The 24372-nt window shown below is 37.5% G+C and overlaps 1 protein-coding gene and 1 pseudogene across 1 annotated transcript; both read right to left on the bottom strand.

The window, feature by feature from the left end:
- Window positions 1-654: 654 nt before the first annotated feature.
- Window positions 655-24282, bottom strand: LOC131679056 (uncharacterized). The gene is made up of 3 exons (XM_058959608.1): window positions 23943-24282; window positions 1822-2052; window positions 655-1756 (listed from the first exon to the last, which is right to left on the bottom strand). The coding sequence occupies exons 1-3, from the start codon at window positions 24019-24021 to the stop codon at window positions 846-848; spliced, it is 1221 nt and encodes a 406-aa protein (XP_058815591.1). The 5' UTR covers window positions 24022-24282; the 3' UTR covers window positions 655-845.
- LOC131679057 (thioredoxin-like protein 1) lies at window positions 14647-23927 on the bottom strand (annotated as a pseudogene).
- Window positions 24283-24372: the final 90 nt, after the last annotated feature.

The raw sequence follows: 24372 nt of genomic DNA, 5'->3' as shown, positions 1-24372 counted from the left end.
AAAACGTTTTATTGTTTCGCTCAAAATAAATTGAAACTGGAATCGAAAGGTTAGTTTGACGTTGGAATTTGTTCATTTGAATTTGTTGTTTGCAATACCTCATATCCTACCGCTACCATCATTCCGTTTGGCTGTCTTTATGCTCTGTAAATGCACAATGTACGATTCCGAGCTGCAACCGATCCATTTTTACCCTCACGTTAAAATGTTATAAACAATTGAGTGCAACTACTTTTTTTGGAATATAGCCTTTAGAATGATTTTATATCTATCCTAAGTTGGGGCTCCCAAAATCCCGGGGCCCCTGGCCCAGTGCCCAGAAGTTTAAAGTTTCCATTTTAGGTGCAGGTCTACTATAACTAACTGAATTAATTTTTCACATACTCTATGAATTTTACTATTCAACTCATATGACCGATTTATGATTACCCAATCGTATCGCATATGCAGTCCTACCTGTGTATGTGTTAGATCGCAATTTTTTTTCCCGCCAGACGCCGAAAAGGTGAATGCGATTAGCGAACACGGTGTCACCGGTTAAAGCGGCAAATAAATAAACCTGCTTAAGTCATCCAACCCGGTGGCATTTTGTGGCATGATTCCGTATGCAAATCACGAACCTTTCTCTGTATCTGAGATAATAAAACTAGATCATGAAATAGAAACGTTGTACTTTTATTCACCTGCCTATCTTAAGAGAGCATTCTACGCATCGGTTCGGTTTTTTTTTCATAATTTAATAGTATAATAAAACTAAAAATTTAAATCACATGCCAGCGCTTTTTTGTTCATGTCTTTTAAATGTGTCATGCTAGGAACGGCCACGAATGGCAAAAACAGCACCACTACTTTAGGATGTCTTTCACGCCGCTTATCGGTGGCATCTCCTTTATCGTCGTACGGAACTCGTTCAGCTCACAGCACAGAACGTACCCGAGCGCTGGGTTACTGTAGGAGTCGTTCTCCCTCAGCGAGTTGATCCACGACAGCTGATCGCAGATGCTTTGACAGAAGGAATCCTTTTCCCGTTCCTTCTCCGTCAGCTGCACTTTGTTGAATACGGCAAACGCTACGGCCTTTTCCTCGGAACGTACCACCGTCCAGTGGAACTTTGGCACTGGAAACCGGTTCTCTTTCAGGAAAACGTCCACATTGTTGTCGTGTTTATCTTTCAGCTGCAGCACACCGTGCGCTCCGGTGTAGATTTCGATTTCTTTCGCATCCAGTTCCGTGATGTCGTCGACCAAGTTGTCAAAGTTGTCCATGGCGTCCAAATCCTTAACAATCTGATAGTTCCAGGCCAACTTTAGAACCGCTTGATACTGCTTATGCGTGAGTAGTTCTTCGTTCACGTAACGACGGGCTTCGATTTTTGGAACGTTTTTAATTCCAAACACACCCTTGAACCGTTCGGCCTGATCGTTGATGTTCAAAGCTTTGTTCAGTTCAATCTTATATCGCGACGTGGGATGTTCCTGGCGGAAGTAGTTGGCATTGTTGATGGTTTTCAGAGCCAATTCATCAACGGTATTGCTTCTGGACTTGATCTTGGTGTGAACGAATAGAGTCTGACCTCGCTTCACATCGTAGCAAGCTTCGCCGAGGATGTATGACTTGCCGTGAACAGGGTTGGTGTAGCCGTACTCGATCGAGCGAGCACTCGTCGGGCATCCTCGTACCGGAACGATAATCTCCTCAATCGAACGCACCTCGCAGGACAGTTCCGAAACGAAATTCTTATCCAGACCATTAACGACTAGAGGAAAGGTGGAAAAACTTCCATTAAATCAATTGGTTAGACGGACGGAACAACACACTTACCCAGCGTCTTATCCTTTTTGCATTTGGCTTTCAGCACTTTTTCCGAGGAAAACTCACGGAAGTAGTTGGGGGCACAGGACAGCAGTACCTCATTGCCGACCGGTAGCGTGATGTCCTCCGTTTCGTCGCTCACATTCTCCGTCGAAATCAGTGTTCCGTCCTGGCTGAAGATGAGGGGCGAGAAAAAGGACCAGTCCGGTTTGAGGGGAAGTACGCAATTGCTCTCAATTGCTGAAACAATAAAGAATCGTCGAAACAGAACTGATCATAAGTTTATGCTGGAGCTATTTATTGGATGGTGCTTAAATGAATCAATTTCGCTTTTTTTTGGACGGGGTGTGGCGTCTAGCAATCAATGATCTCCGAATGAAATGTAGGTTGAATGGACCGAGCTATTTTTGGTGGTTAAGTAAACGTGTCCCCGTTCGATTGCCGCCGTGATGTCAATGATCATCATAAATAGTTATTTTATTACCCGAGTGAGGTTTTGTGTTTAGTCGTGTCTGCCGTGAAGCGAGAAAAAAAACAAGGTCAAGCGGATGGTACAAAGTTTGAATCAGGTTAGCACTGGAGTCAAGAATTTCACAATCTCTAGTAAAAATTGCGTCAGTGACCTATGGGTATCAATAGCAACAGGATTTATTTTATTATGTGTTTGCGTTAACCTTGTTGTGAGCTTCAAGTTCTCGTACATTGTACACTAGGGTGGTTACTGGTCAAGGTATGTGTCTAGAACAAAAAACGCCTACTATGACGACATGTTATAGGTTATCGGCGTACAATGTGAGGTTGGTTAAAATTCTTATTAAGGTTGCACTATGTTTTTATACTATTCGCTTTTGCATTTCAATAAAACCTGGACAATTACAAAGACTGTTAGTAAATATAGCCACAAAATCCATTCAGGCGCATTCTCGCTTGATTTCATTTGGTCATTCAAACCAGTTAATTTTCGTTTCGGGTTTAGCGTGATAACAGATGTGCGGAAGAACATTTGTTTTGGTCTGGTCAAAATGCTGGTCATCTTGAATGATTGGCTGCCGAAAAAAAGTAATCTTTGTTTACAAAGGAAGCTCTCACGTAGTATGATAAACCTCAGTGTAAAATAATTAAGTAAAGAGGAAATCCAGTTTTACCCCCATGATTGTAAGTGTTTGGGGTTTAGGGTTACTGGACACAACGAAGGGGGACCAGAGATCATCAACGGTAATAACTCCGCTGAACCTTATAATGGACACAATGTATTGGTACTTCGCACCAAACGACCAATACTACATCCTCTTCCTAGTAGTTTTTCTTTTTTCACCTTCAAATACACCGACTATGGTCAGTTCCATGTAGATAGGGAATTCCATAGAATATGGGCAAATATGCAATAAAGGCACTATATCCCTGAACTTGTAACTCATTGTTATTGTTATTGAAACAGCGTCGAGAGATCACTACAGTTTGTTCAACAAGATAAGAACCAAATTAGTTATGGAATTTATGGAACATTTCCAATATTTTTATGGGGCATTAGTTCATTTTAATTGCTCTTTTATTACTATTTTAGTGCTCTTTTGCGACCAGTGACGTAGCCAGGGGGGGGGGGGGGGGGTTTGGGGGTTAAACCCCCCCCCCCCCAAACCAAAATTAATTGGATTGGAAAAAAAATTGATGCTGACGAATTTAATTTAATTTTCCACAAAATATTTTTGGAAAAATATTCTCTGATCACTACATTGAGAACTGTGTTTAAAGCGTCATGAGAACTTTTGGAAAATTATGGGAAGGGGATCTTGTAACTTATCTCTTAGCCAAAATCCCATAGTTGTCAAATTACTTCAATGTAAAATAAAATAACTGTCTGAATTATTATGAGCTCATTTTTGGAAAGATGCTTCAAAATATGGATTAGAGACAATTTTTCGAATGGAAATCTAAATTTGAATAGGTTGATTGCATATAAAACATAAGCTTGTTTACCGAAAACTTACATACATTTCAACATTTGCTGAAAATGTATTTTTTAGATTGTGTAGAGTTTAGACAACAATCCAATATGGTTAACAACAAGAATAACATTTCAGAAACTAGTTGAAAGCTGATGTAATTTTGTCTCTAACAGGTCAGGATCGGTTTTATGAGCATTGGATTTTTGTTGTATTATCAACTATATGAATAGCCTCTTAGCAGGATGCAATGAATGGCGTACTAAAATTTTGTGTGCTACGTACTAGTACTGCAAGTTGTGAGGTTGACTAATGAAGAAAAGTAAAATTAATGCTCGATAAATTTTTAACGGTCACGATCACATTTCATTCGAAACTGCCAAATTTCGATGTTAAGTAACATTGAAGAATTTCGAACGGTTAATCCTCCTAGAAGTAATTATAGACAAGAATTACTCTTCAACCAAATTTGGGTCGAGACTTAATGTCTCCAGCAAAGTTTTCGAAAGTGCTATTTCAAACAACTTTGTCAAAGACATAAATATCCCACATATTCAGAGTATCGAAATATAGTAGTAGAAAACCTTTACAACAAGCTATTCTGAAATTACTGTATTTGATAAATCTTTTCTGCGGTAATTAAATAATAAATTCACATTGCGTTCAAGGTGCCTTTGAAGCTTACAAAAAAAAAAAAATAAGGGAACTGGATATAAAACAAATAATTCCCAGATATTAAGAGGACTCAAAACACAAAGAGTGATTCCATTTTCAGGAGCTAGCATCAATTCGGCGCAAGCTTAGTCCGCCCACCAAGTTAGTGTCGGATTCTGATGAGATGAAGTCGAAACGCAAGTTTCAGTTCCATCCATCCATAATTTAGTTATAGGTGTTGTGTTCTCAACTCGCAATGATTGTTTCAAACAATTTTATCCGTAGCGCAGAAAAAAATAGTTTTTACCTAAATTTTTCTTCACTAAGAAGAAATATAGCAGGCCCAGTCCATTTAAATCCCTATATGTTGAATACATGTAGCCTTCATATTTCCAACAAAATTGTTTGAAATGACATTATCAAAAACTTTGCTGAAGGCACCATGTCTCTTAATATTTTTGAAAAATTAATTCACCATAATTACCTCTATGAGAGTTAATCACTAAAATTTCTATATCAAAGCAGGCGCTGTTTTATGTTGATAACTTCCCGAAGTTGTCAAACCTTCAAAGTCAAGGATTATTATATTAGGTGATCTTGAACGTTGAAATTTTTTTAGATCATTTATCCCACTTTAAAAGATCGCAATTTTTGACTTCATTGACATATTATACAAGAAAATAATCTATAGAGGTTTGAAAACTGTTCCATGTTGATTCTTCTTGTTTGTAGACTGGAATGACATCTGTTAGACTACTTATGTTTTTGAGTTTTCAATAATTTATCAAACTCATATTAAATTTTAGCATTTTTTCAAAAAATTTGCGATTTTCATCAAAACCCCCTCCAAACCAAATTTCTGGCTACGCCACTGTTTGCGACCATTTTATGGTTCAATTTTACATAATCTATGGATCAAATCACCCTTTTTTATGGATCATTCACACAGTTTTATGGATTTTCAGTTTTGTTTTATGGAACATGGACAACTTTTTTATGGATCGTTTTACAATTCTTTATGGATTATTTTAAATATTTTATATGCAAAAGTACATTTTCCCATAACTAATATAGTTTTAGGTGTTGTGCTTTCCTTAATGAAGAAAAATATTTCTTACCTAAACTTTTCTCCACTAAGGAGAAATATAGCATAGTGAAGATAAAAACTGTTATTTTTAGAAAGTTTCCTAGATATTTATACACCCAGGATTTTTTATGCGGGGGTACGTACCGCGTAAAAAACCGCGGTAATTGGAAAATCTCTCAGCAAAAGACTTAGAATGTTTTTGGAAGTTTTTTTGCATGGATTTCTCAATTAACACGGTTTGTGCAAAACATATAAGTCCATTTGAATGCAAAAGATTTTCGGAAAGATGGAAGAGACGGGTCTGGAAGACTCCTTATGGTCCACACCCCAACAATATGGGTATTTTCGGAATGGTATTGAAGAGTAGGTGCCAGAAATTGATTTTTGACGCCATTTTGAAATCAAAGATGGCGACTTCCGGTTTAGCGAAATTCGCTATAACCACAGATAACAGACGTTTAGGCTCGATTTGAATCGTGTGTAAATACCCGCTACTGAAATTCCGAATAAATCAGACGTCTGAAACACGTTTGGCAAACGTTAGTAGATTTTGTAGATGGTGCAGTGATACAATGCAGTTAGAGTATAGCTGTCAAACACGTGTAGCAAGTAGTTGCGCAGATGGCAATAGTGAAACACGGATTTCCAACGTTTATCAATTTGAAAATTTGCACAGGTTTTTGAAGAAATTTTGTTCTAGCCTAAACGTCTGTTATCTGTGCTATAACTCAATCAATATGGATATTTTCGGAATGGTCTTGAAGAGTAGGTGCCAGAAATTGATTTTTGACGCTATTTCGAAATCTAATTTGAAGTTGTAGTAGAAATAGTTTTAATTAAACAGTTTAATTTACTTAAACTTGAGCAATATGTTTAATTTGAATAAATTCAAACCCCCAACTCACACCACATACGTCTCTTTCTTCTCTCTCTTCCATTTTCACCGCACTTTCCTGGATGAACACATAAAAATATTTTGCATTTTGCTGGTTTATGATTCGATCTTATATTTGATTGCCCAGATTTTTCATGCGGAAATTTCGGTAAACCGGAAGTCGCCATCTAGAACCTTGCGAGGAAGGTGCAGATTTAATTATTTCGAGCGACTCGACAAGACCATTCAAAATATCCATATTGATTGGGTTATAGCGAATTTCGCTAAACCGGAAGTTGCCATCTTTGATTTCAAAATAACGTCAAAAATCAATTTCTGGCACTTACTCTTCAAGTCCATTCCGAAAATACCCATATTGTTGGGGTGCGGGCCATAAGGAGTCTTCCAGACCCGTCTCTTCCATCTTTCCGAAAATCTTCTAAGTCTTTTGCATTCGAAAGGACTTAGAATATTTTCTGCAAAAACCGTGTTGATTGCGAAATCCGCGCAAAATAAAAACTGCCAAAATTCTTCTAAGTTCTTTGCATTTAAAAGGACTTAGAATTTTTTTCAGAAAAAAGTCTAAGTCTTTTGTATTCAAAAAGGACTTATATTTTTCTGAAATATTTTTGCAAAAACCGCGTTAATTGGAAAATCCGCGTAAAAAACCGCGTTAATTGGAAAATCCGCGCATAAAAACCGCGTTAATTGGAAAATCCGCGTAAAAAAAACCTCGTAAAAACCGCGTAAAAAACCTGGGTTTATTAACCGTTATGTATACGACGCGGTACCTTTTTAAGTTTCAATTAATGAAATTCCCATGTTTTATCCATAGCTGGAAATTGTTGCTTTGTGACATCTTAGAACTTGAATTGAAGCTTTGTGACATCTTAGAACTTCATTAAGTCAAGCTTTTGGGTTAATAATATTGTTGATCTAGTAAGGTGGGGAGTGGGGAGGGGTTCCTGATTTTTTTTACTAGAGTAAAGCCATGTCAAGTGATCCTCGAATTTTTCGCAATATCACCGATCTTCATGAGGTATATTTTATTGTATAGGTTATGATGAATAGCTTTTGGTATAAATATTTCGTTACAATTTCTTTTTTTTCTTTAAGATATTAACCCTTAACCTTTGTTGCATGATAAAATTGAAAAATTTATATCTCAAAAACTACTGAAGATAATTCATTGCATTTTTGCACACTTATGGAATGATATTTGCACTATTTTATAAAAATGTTTTTACTTTATAATTGTGTGAATAATAAATTTTCAATTGCATTTTTTCTAGTGTTCTTCACGCTAAAAATTTTCAAAACGTATGACAAATTATGCGTCAATCTTTCACCAATAATTTGTATTGAAATTTTTCATTTTTGTTTCTATCGAGAGTTATGGAGGATTTTGTAACAGTGCGCTCTTTCAACGCACGGCCCACTTTGATGCAGCCCGCGAGAACGTTCATATTGGCAACGTCGCACGTCGCTGCGTCAGAATGCACATCGTGTGGGAAGTGCGCATTGACTAAAAGAAACCACATCTCTCGATTAGCGCAAAAGGGCAAAATTTTCAATACGGATTATCGAAGGTGATTTTTTCCGGATATTTTGAGATGCGTTAAATTTTTTTGACCGAAGTGCACAACAAAAATTATAGTTGTTTAATATATTTTTTATTATATTATAATTTAACGTTACTAACAACTAACATCTTTAGAAACACTTTTTTTAGTCAAAATACATCTACGTTATATCCAAATTAATTTTTAGTCTACAACATTAATATATGAAAATGGAAAATCTTATGCCAATAGCATTTCATTTTACGTTTTTATTTTCACCGAGTGATATTACCTTTAAACAACGATGTGTCTTTTGAGAAAAGTTTACATAAAATCTGTTGTTCAATCGCATCGATGTTGGGTTTTTTATCACTATTGCTTCTGTTAATTAGTGGGTTCTCCAAGTTCTGGTAAAATATTATTTATTTTTGTCGAATTTCAATTAATCATCAACGATCTTTATTTCAAAATCGTCGTTACAGTTTTCCGCATGTACCTGTTGAGTCATCGAATATTCCTGTTCCATTACCTTGGCAAACACTATAAGACGAAAAATTAGACGTGTAAATATTCCTATATTTTAATCGCGTTATAGAGGAACCCATTACTATAAACATGGGATGTAAAATTGAAGATTTAACAAAAATTGTGTTTTGTTCATGTACATATATATTTTCGTTGTATTTTTTTTGTGCCCATTACGACATATGCTACACTTGTGTTGACCAATATAATTTTTAAATTTATCACTCTACATGGATGCCACAAAAACAAGATACGACGAACATATTTATGAATTTTTTTTTACGGAATATATCATTCGTATGATCGATCCATATTTATAACATAAAACAATCGAATGTTTTTTTAGCAAATATTGTCTATCTTAAGATAATATAGCATTTCGCGAGTTGTCTCTATATGAGAAACACCCAAGTGCGATCATAATGAAAACAAACGTCAAAACGTTTTCTCACTCGCACTGATGCAAATTAAATGAGCGCGTAATTTAACGCACGACCCGATGGCGCATGGCTGAAAAGTCGCTATGTGGATTTAAGAAAAGGTTCGCAAGATACCGTGCTACCTCTCAGACAGAACTAACTGAAAATAAAACGTGGTGAAGTATGACAATTTGCGAAAAATATGTCAACGCAGGTTAAAACACTGCTCAACTTTCCTCATCGGCTGGCAACATATGAGCGCGCTATTCCGAGGTATTGAGTGACAGAAAATTAAATAACTCCTGAACAATATAATAACGCTAAAGAGCAAGCAAATTACTCAGAAAACATTACTTTCAATTATCCATAAAGAAAAGCTTGTCTTTTTGCTTTAATTTCAGAGATGTCAATTTTGAACATGAGATACGCTCCTTCAAAGCGATGCGCATTGACGTTGCGACGTGCAGCATTGCCAATATGTACGTTCTCGCGGGTTGCATAAAAGTGGCCCGTGCATTGAAAGAGCGCACAGTTAGAAAATCCTTTATAACTCTCGATAGGAACAAAAATAAAAAAATTATCAATACAGATTATTGAAGGTGAAAGATTTTCGCATAACTTGACATATGTTTTCAAAATTTTTAGCGTGAAGAACACAAGAAAAAATATAATTGAAAATTTTAAATAGATACAAAGTACCGTTATTCACACAATTATTAAGTAAAAACATGTTCATAAGATAGTGCAAATATTATTTCATAAGTGTGCAAAAATTCATTGAATTATCTTCAGTAGTTTTTGAGATATAAAATTTTCAATTTTATCATGCAATAAAGCTTAAGGGTTAATATCTTAAAGAAAAAAATGAATTGTAACGAAATATTTATACCAAAAGCTAATCACCATAATCCCTATGCAATAAAATATAACTCATAAAGATCGATGATTTGGCGAAAAATTCGAGGATCACTTGACATGGCTTCACTCACTACGTAACAGGCCGACGTGGGTACGCAGGTACCCACAAAACTGAAATGCCAATAACTAAGGTAATATCCAGCCGATTTCGATACTTTTGGGTGTTTTGGATTCAGAAACTCATCCACTTTTGGACTTGGTAAAAATGAATCGGGTTACTTCATTCGGTTCCATTGCTGGGGTACTATTTGCGAACATCAATGGAATACTAGCAATATGGGTATCAAAATTCTTGGAATTGCATCAGTAGGCTGTTTCTCGTGGTTTTGGAACCATTTGGTGGTTTGACCCCGGAACGGACATTCCGGAGCAGGTTCCCGTGGGGCCGTGAGTGACCATTCTATTCCAATTCCACTTTTCAAATTACCATAGGGTCCCTTAACAATAAATAACAGACTTCTGAGACAATTTGAAGAGTTTTGATACTCATATTGCTAGGACATTAGTAAAATTTACAAATCATACCCTAGTACAGGAACATTACTCCGGAAAATCCGGATTACGAAAAACTAGATCCATTCTTCCGGTTTTGTTTTACAGAATCAAAAAGTGGACGAGTTCTTAAATCCAAAACATCTAAAAGTGTCCAAATCGGTTCAAGGAAGCCATAGTTATGAGCATTTAAATTTGTGGGTACCCGGGTACCCTCGTTGGCCTGTTAAAGGAGTTTTTTTGTTGGACACATAACAGTTAACTTTTCACAGCTAAACGTAAAATAACGGCGCATATTATCAGTAAACAGTAGATATAATTTATCCTTTGAATCCTATTTTTTGTCCTAAGGCAACACGATGCCAATTTCATTGTTTTACAACTTAATTTTTTTTAAACTAGAGGATTACAGTTTGATTTGAAAATAGAGGATTACAGATTATTGTTTAAATTAGTACTATGAGGAATAATTGATACGCTATCTTAACCCTTTCATGCCCAATTTTTTTCTGGCGCCAACATGTTTTTGTCATACAAGAAGGTCCATTTGAATCGCAAAGCAGAACAAAGAGGTTCCTGTGTTTCAAACGTCTTCATTTGACATGCACTGTTAAAGGGAAATGTTCGTTGATGAATCATCGGACCAGTAAACCGTCCTTATAAGTACGAATATAATGAAAAAAATGAATTAGGAAAATCTATCTCAAATCATTAAATAATGAAATTTTCAGATTTTTACTAGAATTAGCACCACCTGCTATTTAAATCAATGAAAAAGTTTTATATAGCGCATTTTTTGTAAGAACGAAACTATATTGTTTATATTGTCCATCGTAATAGTAATGACGAATTTCACGCTAGATCGTATTCAGAGTTGGCAGCACCCTCTCAGATTTTAACGAAACTTTCTGTACATGAAGACTTTATCACAAAAAGCCACTTTGTATACTTTGTTTCTACTTTGATTTTCCAAAAATGATCTAGACTGTCTTTTGAAAAGGGTCAAACTTATTTTACCAATTTCTTTCAAATGGCTATTGTCTAAAAATGACAAACCTTACAAAAAATGTTATAGGAATGATTTTCATAAAATTAGTCAAATTTTTTAATAAAAATATTGAAAAAATCTTCAGTGTCTCCTACACTGAAAAAAATCGATTTTACAAATTTAAAGTCGATTTACAAAAAACCCATCTTTGATTTGGATGAAATTTTGTTCCAAGATAAGTAATTATGTCCCCTACCTATCGTCGAAAATTCAAGTTGGGTACTTTCAAGGAAAAAAAATTAGTTGAAAAAAAATTTTCCTTGTCCAAACTGATTTTTTTTTCAGTGTAATTTTATCGAAAACTAAACCAATGTAAGCCATAATCATCTCAGAATCCCATAAAACTCAGTTTATGAGAAGATATTGTCTAATTTAGCAACTAAGTATATTTTTATTAATCAAAAATCCCTTTGAAAAGAGTTTGTCATTAAACAAATATTTCATTATTATTTATTTTGTTTAGCTGTTTAGTTCAGATGAAGGATTACGTGACAAACCCATTAGCGTACAAATACTTGAGCCCTTCGCGACCATCCACGGTGCCTACACGCGCGATCTCGCAAATATGATAACATCCCGGTAATCAGTTGGACGTCTCAGAGCTTATAAATTTTCAAACGCGGTCTCAAGCGTGAACCATGCCTTCAATTAAACCAATTTAAAAAAGAAAGCTCTCATATCCACTGAACAACGCATTCCGTGGGCACATGGCCGGAAACTTCATTGATATGGGGTAACTCACTCCCTGTCAGAACGTGAATTGAACACCGTAAACTAAATATCAGAATAACGGTCCGCTTGACCATCCAAGAACACACGCGAATATGTGAATGGCCACAGGGTTACAAAATCGAGTTTTGTACATGCGAAGTCACATGGACGCGACAAACACGTTAGCATACGAACGCTCAAGCCCTTCGCGATCAACCACGTACACGTGCACTCGCGATCTCGTGAACTTGATAACATCCCGATAATAAGATAAACGTTTGAGCACTTACGAAGATTCAAACGCGGTCTCAAACACAAACCTACAAACGTCCGTGTTCGCGCGATCATGAATCGGTCCCGTCTGGAAATTGTTTCCCTCCGTCCTAGCAACTTAGGTCCATACATTCAGTTGGACCAATAAAACAATAAAGCTCATATCCACTAGACAACACGTACCATGGCGACATGATTGGGAACTCTAGTGACATGGAAGAACCCACCTTCTATTAGAATCTGAGCCGTACACGAAAAATTAAGAATCAGATTCACGGTTCGCGTGCGATCATCCAAGAACACACGCGAATATGCGAAAGGCACACGATTATAAAATCGAATTTATACACGCGAAGTCACATACACGTTAGCACACGGAATATACAAACGCACACGCGATTAAACGCGTTAACATACAAATGCTTGAGCCCTTCGCGATGATCAGGAATCAGGGAACAGTAGCGTCTGGTTTAAATGGCACGTTCCCCATGGTGATCGGAGATTTGTGCCTTGCGAAGAATCGGCTTTTCATCATTTTCCTTAGGGATCATCCATAAATGACGTAGCATTTTTGAGTGATTTTTTAAACCCCCTCCCCTTTGTAGCATTTAGTCACAAATCAATAAATACCCCCCTGGTAATTACGTAGCTTGACGGTAACCGAACCGTACCCCCTTGTCCCCGTAAAAAAAAAATTAAAAAACGATGTTACTTAGAGGAAACGGGCAAGGTTGTCGTGTCATCAGTTCAACCCCTATTCCCTTTAAAAAAGCTAGGTAGCATGACATGACCCCCTACCCCCCACCCCCCGGCGTCACACATCATCACAAAATACAAAACTTCCCCCTTCCCCATATATTGCTACGTCATTTGTGGATGGTCCCTTATGGGAAGGATTGAGGAAGTGGTAAGGAAAATACCGACACAGAACAATTAAAACAGATCATTCTGCACCCCTGGAGGGATGCTGAACGATCTGCAGGTGCTACAATAGCAGGAATAAAACTTCCAGCCCCCGGAGGGATTTAGAATTTTTATTTAGGAAGTGAGCGGATATATCAACACCCCCGAAGGGGATATTGAGATAACAGAACAACAACACCCCCGACGAAATATTGTCGTTCAAATATTACAGCTTTTACCACCCTGAAACAATAGCATATCCTTGAGTTTCAGCTCTCTGTACATAGGTTCATCTATGTTTGGAGAACCAAAGATCCGGATACGCAATTGCAATACTACAGAGCAGTTACATATCAAAGGCTATAATGTTCCGTAACCGGACTCATAAAGATCACATGAATAATGTTCAGCGCTATATCACATGTCTTTTTTTTGTTTTTTTTTTTTTTTTTTTTTTTTAATAGCCCGCCTCTTACCCCCACACCAAAAAGCTCACAAACGGAGCCCCCTGGTAGTGGACACATCAGTTCTCAGCGTACAAAAAAAAAGGTCAGCACAACAAAACAAAGTTACGAATCGCGGAAACGCTGAGAACAAAAAAAAAAAACATTACGAGACCGACAAAACACAAAATTTGACAAGAAGCTACGGCGAGTACCCAGCGGAAAAGAATCCTTTTAAGGGTCCCATCGTAGCTTTGCAGGAAGCTCATAATAATTTAAATTTATTTATTACTAATTGCTATAAAAAATGCATTTATCAATTGTTTTTATCAAAAAAAATGTTAACCAATTATAGCTAAAGGAATAAGCTCGATTGGTGGTGAACGAAGTTTAAATTAAAAATTCTCCTATTTTATTTTTTAAAATTAGTTTCAATTTTGCTTGGAAACGAGTGCGACATGTTATTTGCTTTAAATCAGTAGGAAGCTGGTTGAATAACTTAGGTCCGATGAAAGAAATGCGTCTTTGACCAAGGTTCGTGGATACTCTGGAGTATAATAAATGATTGGCTTGTCTGGTTCTGTGAGCTCGAATTCCTGTCGTAAATTCTAGATTATTATGAGCAATAGTATTATGCAAAGCATTGTGGATGTACATTATTGTTTGGTAGTTAGTCAACCCAAGCAAAGGTAAAATGTTATGGGCATTATTATTGTATAACAAAATAGTAGGGTACATAAATGGTTTTTTATAAATAATTTTAAGACATCGGTTTTGAAGCGTTTGTAGCTTTTTCAGATTCGAAATACTGGCACGGCCCCACACAGATACAAGGTAGTTCAGCAATGAGTGGATGTGCGCATAATAAAATTTTAGAAGTACATGCTGGGGAACAAAAGAGCATACTTTACGCATAGCCCCACATAACGATGCAACTTTTCTCTCTATAGATGTTATATGCTCAATCCAGGAGAGTGTGGGGTCTAAGTGAAGTCCTAAATATTTGAAGCAGTTAGTTTCCTGAATTACAGACTGTCCCATTCTTGGGTCTGGATGCACGCCTATAGCTCTTCTAGATGAACGAAACAGCATATATTTAGTTTTTGATAGGTTCAAGGAAAGAAGGTTTTCGTTGAAATACGTCGTTAGTGTTTTTAAATCCGATTCAATGTCGCGTACAATATCCAGGCAGTTGTTGTTCGGGTAGAACAACGCTGTGTCATCCGCGAAAAGACGAGGAGTCCCTTTTAACCCGAGTCTACCTAGGTCATTGATATACAATAAAAATAACAGTGGCCCAATATTACTGCCTTGGGGCACTCCTATTTCTATTGGTCTATAAGAGCTACACGAGTCTCCAATAGATACGAATTGGTTCCTATACGACAGATAGCTACGAATAATATGATTTGCTACTCCCCTGACACCATAGCATTCTAACTTCTTAAGCAGGATTGAGTGATCCAGAGTATCGAATGCTTTTTTTAGGTCCAGAAATGTCTAATAATTGAGTTTGCAATTTCCAGCCAGTGCCCTGACCAGAATACTGCAGTTGTCCTTGGAACAATGCAACAAATTCTTTGACATTTTCGGACTCACATCCGGCAGAAAAGTCTTTGTTTGAACGCAAGTTTGCAAGCTATGCCAATGGTTGGCATGTTCGGATGCAGCCCACGAGCGAATCTTGTGCTTTATCCAACTTATCGACACTGGGAGAACTGGCTCTGGACCAACGAAGTCAGTCGCAGCGCCAGCTCTAGCCAATTCGTCCGCCCAATTTCCAGTAATACCGGAATGACCGGGTAAGCATAGAAGCTAGATATCTTTTGAAATGCTTAGTTCTTCGAGTTGAGTTCGACATGCGATTATTAATTTCAATCTCGAATGTGTCGAACTAAGTGCTTTCAGGACAGCCTGACTGTCAGAGCAAAAATAAATTCTTTTACTGCAAATTTCCTGTTGAAGTGCCGATTGTACGCTACACAGAATCACAAAGATTTCTGCTTGAAATACGGTACAGTATCTACCAAGAAAATGAGATTGGTTTAATCTCATTTCATGACAATAAACGCCGGCACTGGCTCGGCCCTCCAACAAAGAACTGTCAGTATAACAAACTACATATTCTTCAAGTTGTCGCTCTATCCATCCAGACAGCTATTCCTCGTTTTAAAAGTGTCTTGTGTGTTGCTGTTCTTAAGCCCAAATAGCTTTAAGACGGAATGCAGAAGAAATTGCCTCTTGTTTGAGAAACACATGTAGTGGTTTTATGTTCAAGAGTGCCTCTAGAGCAGCAGTAGGTGTTGTCGAGAACGCACCAGTCATCGCCATCAAGACCATCCTCTGAAGATGGTTTAACTTCGATTGGATTATCATGACTTCTCCCTTCTGCCACCAATTGTTGTGTATATCCTTTGAATGTACTTGGGTTTGAGTTCCCAAGACTTGCCAAAAGCCCGTCTACATTGGCCGAAGACCATCTTTGAAATTGATATGAGTTGTCCAGTTTAGTTTTGAGTCAAAAATTACCCCAACGTACTTAACTTGATCTGCGACAATAATTTCAGAGTCAAATAACTGCAAAGGACGAGCTCCGGTTGTAATCCTTCGTTGCGTGAAAAGCACCATTGATGTTTTATTTGGATTAATTGATAGTCCAACATGAAGACACCATTACTAAATATCACATAAGATAAAGCGTGTTAATGTACAGGGTGCGCCAGGTGGATGTATCCTTTGTTAACATTGAACAACTTTGCCATTTTCAGCCGATTTTCACAGGTAAACAAGTATTTTTAGGATATTTTATGCTATTTATTATAAACTCACGCATATAATTTTAAGTGCAAATCAGTTGTAATTTTTCAACATTCGTCCGCCATTTGGTTTTCGACAAATTCAATATTAAGTTCGTAATCAGCGACCTCGAAAACCCCTGAATACTAGTTTTAGGATAAATTGGTTAGCATCATCGACTTTTGGCCCGCTTTTCGGGATTCTGGACCACTGTGCGATGTGCTTGAAGCTTGTATGGGATTTATCGACAATTTACCTGGAGAACACTCACCCAGTTCTCCGTTAGGTGGCGCTGTATCACTGTAAGTGAAAATAAGAGAGATAATTTATTTGTCTAGAACTTTGCCGAAGAGATATCAAACTTTTGACGAAGTGATGACTGAGTCAGTTTTGCATAGGGCATGGCCCGAGCAACACCAGTTGTTGACTAGCAGTTTCAGCAACATAATTCGTTACATAAAGGTATATGGCAACCATTATTGCGCTGGTTTAGCAACCCAAAAAGCGCACGTGTAAAAGCCTTTGCTTATGCAACTAATCGCTGTCGTTGCTTGTTACAAGTGCTGCTTGGGGGTTGTGTATCCGTGCTGGATTCCCACGAACTAAACATTTTTGCGAAATAATGGTTAGGTGTAGCTCAATAACATGTTTAATGGAACAAGTACTTCTGGTGGGACTATAAGAATCGACTCAGACTTGGCCCAATATGGGTCTTTTTTTGTCACTCTATTGTGTATATTTGTCATTCTGGCTAAGAATCATACTTCAATTCCATATTAACTTTTGAAAAGGGCTAATAGGATTTGTAAACAAAATTTTGTTTCGATTATTCCTTTTGATACGTTATAGTTACAGCAGAGGAAACACTTTCAATTGCTACTATAAACGGTAAAAATGCCGATTAACATCTATATTTCAGTGAGCAAAATAAGTTTGTTTACAAGAATTTCTTTACCCCTTAGGGAGAATTAATATTGAATTTCACTGTTATCACACTATGGTTATGCTTAGCTTAGTTGAGTTTCCCGTGATTGATCAAAACCTGTTGAAATTGCATATTAAATGTTTGTATGATACTTGGGAGTAGTACATCATACTCAATGTGCAACCTAAAGAGACTAATATTATAGCATGATCAATAACGCAGATGGCCACTCCCATTAGGTCAATTTTGGGATGGGAAGGAATTTTAGTTCATCACTTGTGACTATTATGACCGAGGAATTCTCTGCATTATCCACAAGCGTCGCAGGATAGGATTGGTGTTAGTAGGTAGGGAAATGAATCAGGATATATCTTGGTAGATATTGTGATTTAGCTAAATACTCACGCGCTTTATCATTTCATTTTAGATCAAAGTTTTCAGGAGTGCGACCTCCAGTAGAAATATAAATTCCACTCGAATAGGTATTTTAACAATTATTCTTCACCGGGCGTTACATTAAAGGATAAAGTCGCGTGGAATACAGCAGAGGTATCTATTCATCTATAAACAGTATGATCTTAGCAATACGAACGTTAATCGCTTGCGATCAATTTCCGATAATTCGAAACGAGCAATTTGAACTCCGAACAGCCGGCCATCGGGAGAATTGCTTCCTATTAACACTTCAATGATCATTTCCAAAGTTTTCAGTACAAAGCAAGTGTACAAAAATTATTCAATTAACGTGAAGAAATTCACTGCGAAATGTTAATGACAAGTTGGCATCTTCACTTTCCCTAGCAGATGCCGTTAATAATTGAGTTAAATGCCAATTTTCAAACAACATGATTATTATGAGTAATAAATATAATAAACATAACGACAAAGGCTTTTGATTCATCGGCGGCCCAGAAGAAGAATGGATAGGAGAAGAGCAATACTGGCAAAGACCGACTACCATATTTGCTATTCAAACTCGAAAGCGTGACGCAGGAGTTCGATTTTACGAAGTTTTAGCTTCCGATGGCCCTACATTTTCTGACAGAATGAAGTCCCGGAGTGTTGAAATGTTTACCACTATTTAGGAAAGCAAAGGTAGTACAAAGCTTGTGTCAGACCTTTATGAGACCTCAAGAAGTCACTTTTGGAGGTATTCGTCAATGTAGATTTGTCGGCCGACAGTTCCAAACTTAATAAAAAACTGACAGATCGCTTGCCACGCAAAAAACTTTTTTTGTAATTCGGCAGCTTCCTCTTAGGCCAATTCAAAAAAATTCCTACTTGAAAGTTTGCATTTTTATATACGGTTTTTAAACCAAAGCTTTGAAAGTTATACCTTGCACTGATAGAATATATTCGTAAATCGCCAGGAATTTGTTTCGTACAGACAATTTTCATAAAATATACGAATTTTTTCGTACATATGTAGAATCGTTCGTAGTTCTATTGAAACATTTTTATTTTTTATTGCGAATTTTTCGTGAATACCACGAAACGACTTTTGTTGGCTTATTACGAAACAGCTTCATTCGGCAAACGAATTGTTCGCTGCTATATACGAACATCTTTGTAATATTTACGAGTACTATTCGTCAAACCGTTAACGTCAAAAAAGCTTCAATAGAGGTAGAATACGTCAACAATTCATCACGACGGTCTCAGTCTGACTATTTAGTAGCGGGCACGACCGCCGATTCCAGGAAGATTTCCTGAACCTCTTTCGTTTCCAGTTGATCCAGAATCCGGAGCTGTACGGATTCAGCTGAGCCATCGCGAACTGTTCGTTGGTTTTGTATGAATAAGATTGAGTTTTTCTCTGCCGGAGCAATATCAAAATAATATGCCATTTTTTCCTGCTCATTATTTTATTGAACAATTTATAAAAAGAACAAGTTAACGCGCATCACTATCTTTAACCTTTTAAATATACGATCAAACATATTCGTCACCGCACCTATCCACCGCCTTCTAACCATCGTTCTCCCGGCGGCTCAAACAATCTAGTGGTTTTCACGCTTCTTCCCAGCCACCCGCTGGAAGTCATCCATCTTAGTCATTGCAATCGGTAACCCGATGAAGGCCAAATGATCGATAATGTTCATCTCGTCACCAGAATGGTTATCCTTCACGAACAGCTGCATATTCTGCACGTTCTTAAATTTAACGAAGTGCAACGGAATCGGCGATCCCGACACAAGATCCTTCTGCCCCAGTACCAGATCCTGCACCGAAACTTGCGATTCGGCCATATCGAAATCGATGGTGCTTGGTTGATTGATAAAGATTCTCACCTTTTTTCGGTCCGTGAGAGGGCGGTGCTTTGAACTTGATGGCACTGATTTTGACCAGCTGATTGAAGGTAATCGAAATGATCAACTGTTCGTCACAATCCAGATGACCACCGCTAGAACTGAGCGCATTCACCATCGGGTGGTCGTTCGATTCGTTCAAACATTCGCACTTGTTCTTCTGGATGAAGTTGATCAAGTCCATGGCATGGCATTCCATGGCCGTAATCTTCTCCAGATTCATACAAGCTGGCGACGTAATGTTTCTGTATTTTGGCTTCAAGTCCATTAATGTCTGCACCCTGCATCCTGTCAATCTTTGTTCTGGCTCGGTAGAAAATAAACATTGGCATGGTCGACATGCCCTGGGACGGCGCCGTTTCGGTACATCTGTCGACGTCCATCTTGAGAAACACAGCCGCTGGATATTTCGCCGGAAGCTGATCGAACAAATGCGATATGTTTCGGCACGGTCCACACCAAGCAGCGGTAAAATCCACAACGACTAATTTTCCTCCTGCTGCGGCTAGTTCGGTTTGGAAATGAGCTTCATTGGTGATTGCTTTAACAGCCATGCTGTATGGTTTCTTGCGCTGCTATCGGTTAGATGAAGATTCTATTACAGAGCCACTATTTTACCCGGAGAAATTAACTACTTAATTAACTTTTAACGTTATGCACTTTACTCCTCACAAAATTTAACTAATCGAGAATGACGAGAGATGAACGATGAAAGATGATTACGAAAACTTCTCTTAGATGAACGAAATGAATTCGTGCGACCAACGAGATTGTTCGTAATATACACAAATGTTTATTAAAATTTTAAAGCAAAACATTTCGTTGCATGCACGAAAAATAATGTCGTTTTCAAGGACAACATTCGTGCAATGTACACTAAATAAGTAAAATTTACGAAAACTTTCGATTATCAAGCGGCCATTTCTTCACACCACAGTAAAATCGATTTGGCCACATCGATTTTTTTAAATTAAAAAAAATCGAAGTTGTCAAGCATCGATCCCAAAAGATCGACTGAAAACAATAAGAGGCTAACAAATATGAAAACTTTTCTAAAATAAACGAAATGAATTCGTGCGACCAACGAAGTCGTTCGTAATATACGCAAACATTTATTGAAACAAACGAATCATTTCGTTTCATTCGTGCCATGTACACTAGATAAGTAAAATTTACTAAATCTTGTGTTCATCAAGCGTCCATTTCATCACACCACAATCTTTCTAGTCCTTAATACAGGTGAGCAGGTTGAAATAAAATCGATTTTGCCAGATCGATTCTTTTAGTTAGTTAAAAAAACCGTTGTCGTCAAACATCGATCCTTAAATATCGATTGCAAAAATAATGAATACGAAAACTTTCCTAAGATGAACGAAATAAATTTGTGTAAGTAATGAAATCGTTCGTATTATACACAAACGTTTATTAAAATAAACGAAACATTTCGTTTCATTCACGAAAATTAGCGTCGTTATCAACGATTACATTCGTGCAGTGTACATTAAACGTGTAAAATTTACGAAAGCCTTCGTTCACCAAGCGGCCATTCTTTTTCATGAAATGAACGAAACCTACTAGTTACAATGCACGAAAGTACTTCGTTGCAGAAAACAACGAATGAATTCGTGCATTGCATGATCTATTTCATTATATTTACGAAGTTATATTATCAGTGTGGTGGGGATGAACCGGTATATTAAAATATGCTTTTGGTTAATGTAGAATGGAATTCATCATTAACGGCTATTGTACAACTTCCAGAATAAACCTAAAACGTTGGTACACATTCAGGCATAGCGAATCAGAAAAGGAGACTATATGTCAGTGATTCAATCAATATAGAAAGGATAAACACTATGATGCAAAACCTAAGTCTTCGATACGGATCAATTAACCTAGGAACTTCTAGCATGTCGTTAGTCACCTCTTACGACGTGGGACAGGTTCCCAGTGGTTCTATTCTTGGCTGAATTAGTGCAAGAAAAAATTAGCCCGCCGGACACCACACGGCTTACTATTATCAAACTATTGTTATGACAGAAATACACAGAAATGCTTTAATTATGTTTATTTGTTACAGGTTCAAAAATTGGAATTTTTGTTATCAGATTCTATCGAAGATTTTGCTATTTCTGCAAAGACTTCGTCAAAACGAATTTCTAGTGTTTTCTCGGTTTGTCCTAGACAATAATCTTTTGTATACCCCGGTGGATCGTTAATAATTAGAGCCCCGAAAAATCAAAGGCTGAACAAGGTAGCTTTACCGCGCAATGTATACAGCTTATATGTGGATGAATCCTAATAGCAGAATGTAGAATCCCAATCCCACTAATACTTATACTGTTACTTAGCACCCATGTACATAAAGAGCAGTATATAGACCATCCAATCGTTGGTAAACGACACATTGACGAAGAACGATAGATTTCTTACTCTTGAAAAAGGCCGAAAACAGTGGCCGAAACGTTGGATAGTACAAAACAGCCGTTCTTATATTATAGACCGAAAAAGCCGAACATTCGTATAACCGTCTTCCGGTCGCTTTTCTCATTCACAGAACGCTAGAAAATCGTCTCTTACGAAATAAAATGACACTGAAGGTTGCATTGATGTACGGAAGGATTACTCGAAATTAACCATACCAAGAAATAATCCTCTAGTATGAACATACTCTGGTTTATAACACCATGCTTTCGAATTCTCTTCCTATTACGCACGCACATATCACATTTTCAGTAAAGAAGTGGAGAGAAAAAAAAATTAAGGGGGTTGATCTTATCCCTACGGGGAAACTAATCCCTAAAATTAAATTTTTGAAGCGCTGACAAAATTATGACTCGCTGAGAATTTTTCAAAGAAGAATTCTGCACAGAAACTATCATTTTATTGGTTTAAAGGTAACTTAGAAAAGTGTTAAGCTTGACGTGTCGGTTTTCAACCATAATTCCCCTACCACATGGAAATGTATAGCATTGGGCATAGTGCAACAAGGATTTCACGAATCATTTATAATTGGTTTTTATATGAAATCTTCTGTGCACATTGGTGACTCGTCATACATACTTTATCATTAATACACACTTATGACAGATATGCGAGCGACTTTGGTGTATATTTTAAGCAAAAACTGTCACCATAGTTAACCGATCTTTACATAAATCTAGGGATTACTACAGAAAACATCGAAGCATCGATTGTTTTCTCCGTAAAGCTTCTAAAATTTATATATTTAAATATTTTTCAACTCAACCTTTAAAAATCGTTTTTCTCGAATAGTGAACTTGTCATAAGATAGCACAACGAAATAAACATGTGTGTAAATATAAGGCACCTTATAAAAATATCATTAAAATCCTTTGGGTTAGAAAATCTCGATCGATTTTGCATCAGATATTTAGACCGATTCTGTAGAATATACCACAATTCGGAATCCAAACTTCCAATTAAAATAAAAGAAAATCAAACCCGGCAGACCTATTCGCAAACACTGCTAATTGTAATATGAAACACGAATTGGTAAACCACTGCTAAAATGTTCATGAAATTCAGTTAATCTGACACCCATTCCAGGAAACTGTTTGTAACTCTATCTCACACACAGCACTGATTGGCAACACTCGATCTTAGAATCTATTTTCTACAACGAAAAAACCCCTTTCAGCAATTGAAACTGTAATAACGCCTCCTTCACTCGGGACGTCTTTCTTTGTTATATTTAAGCACTTTAATCAAGTGTGATTTTACATAAATTGTTTTTCATTTGACCTTAGTGGCGTACATCAGGAGAATCTCGCCGTGAGTCGTCGTCAATTCGTAACATTATTTATATCCGTCATAACCAACCAACTAATACCTCGCTCGCCGCGTGGACTCACTCAATAATGCAGACGCACGGTTGTCTGTCTGAGTCTAGTCGAGCAACAGCTGATGTGGAATAGATTGCCAAACTGGTACTATAGTCGATTCGTTTCTTTATTTTTTACGTTAGAAGAGCGACTCTACGACCGTTGTTGTTTTCGGAACGTCACTAGTTCATAAAAACACTGACAACACTCAACCACTGAGAAGAAAAAGAATCACACAATCGCCGTAATGAACTATATTGGAAAATTGCATTTGCACTTCCTGAACCTCACTTGGCCTGTAACCAACTGGCATTTTATCCGGAGATAATCGACTGTCTCTAGCGAACACACCCCTTTTCTGCATTTGTCACGTATTCCAAATATAAGTCGTGCAAGTAAGTACCATTTCCTGCGACGAAGTACTTTCCAACGTAGATGACTAGAAGAGCTGACACCAGCATTGCCGTGTTCCCTACTCCCATGCTGCCGGGTTATGTCTATCTGTAGTGCTTCCTTTATTCTATCACAGATTCACTGGCATGTACTCTCGCTCTGTGCGACACTGCGGACAAATGCCCTGCGGCTGACCTGCAACCTTTTTCGCGGCTAACTTCACACTTTTTGTTTCAGTTCCCCCTTGCAAGAGCTTCGGCTCGAATTCCAGATGCAACTAAGCCGGTGCTCATCTCGATGTGGAAATTTATAACCTCGTCGACTGTGGCTGTGGCGGTCAACTGATAACGATTACCCTCCGGAGTTCTGAATGAATCTCACAAGTGGCGAGATCGAAATGCTCGCGAGAAGCTGAACAATGCGGGAATCAGCATCGGTTT

This window comes from Topomyia yanbarensis, chromosome 2 (assembly GCF_030247195.1).
Source record: "Topomyia yanbarensis strain Yona2022 chromosome 2, ASM3024719v1, whole genome shotgun sequence".
Classification (NCBI taxonomy): domain Eukaryota; kingdom Metazoa; phylum Arthropoda; class Insecta; order Diptera; family Culicidae; genus Topomyia; species Topomyia yanbarensis.
Note: the sequence above shows the minus strand (reverse complement) of the source record. Positions and strands in the feature narration are given on the sequence as shown.

Coding starts and splice junctions, on each gene's coding strand:
- LOC131679056 (XM_058959608.1), bottom strand. CDS start 24,021: ATGGGAGTAGGGAACACGGCAATGCTGGTGTCAGCTCTTCTAGTCATC. Junction 2,053..23,942: donor GTACTTCGTCGCAGGAAATG/GTACTTACTTGC, acceptor TTATTGTTTCAG/CAATTGAGAGCAATTGCGTA. Junction 1,757..1,821: donor CAAAAAGGATAAGACGCTGG/GTAAGTGTGTTG, acceptor CCTTTCCTCTAG/TCGTTAATGGTCTGGATAAG.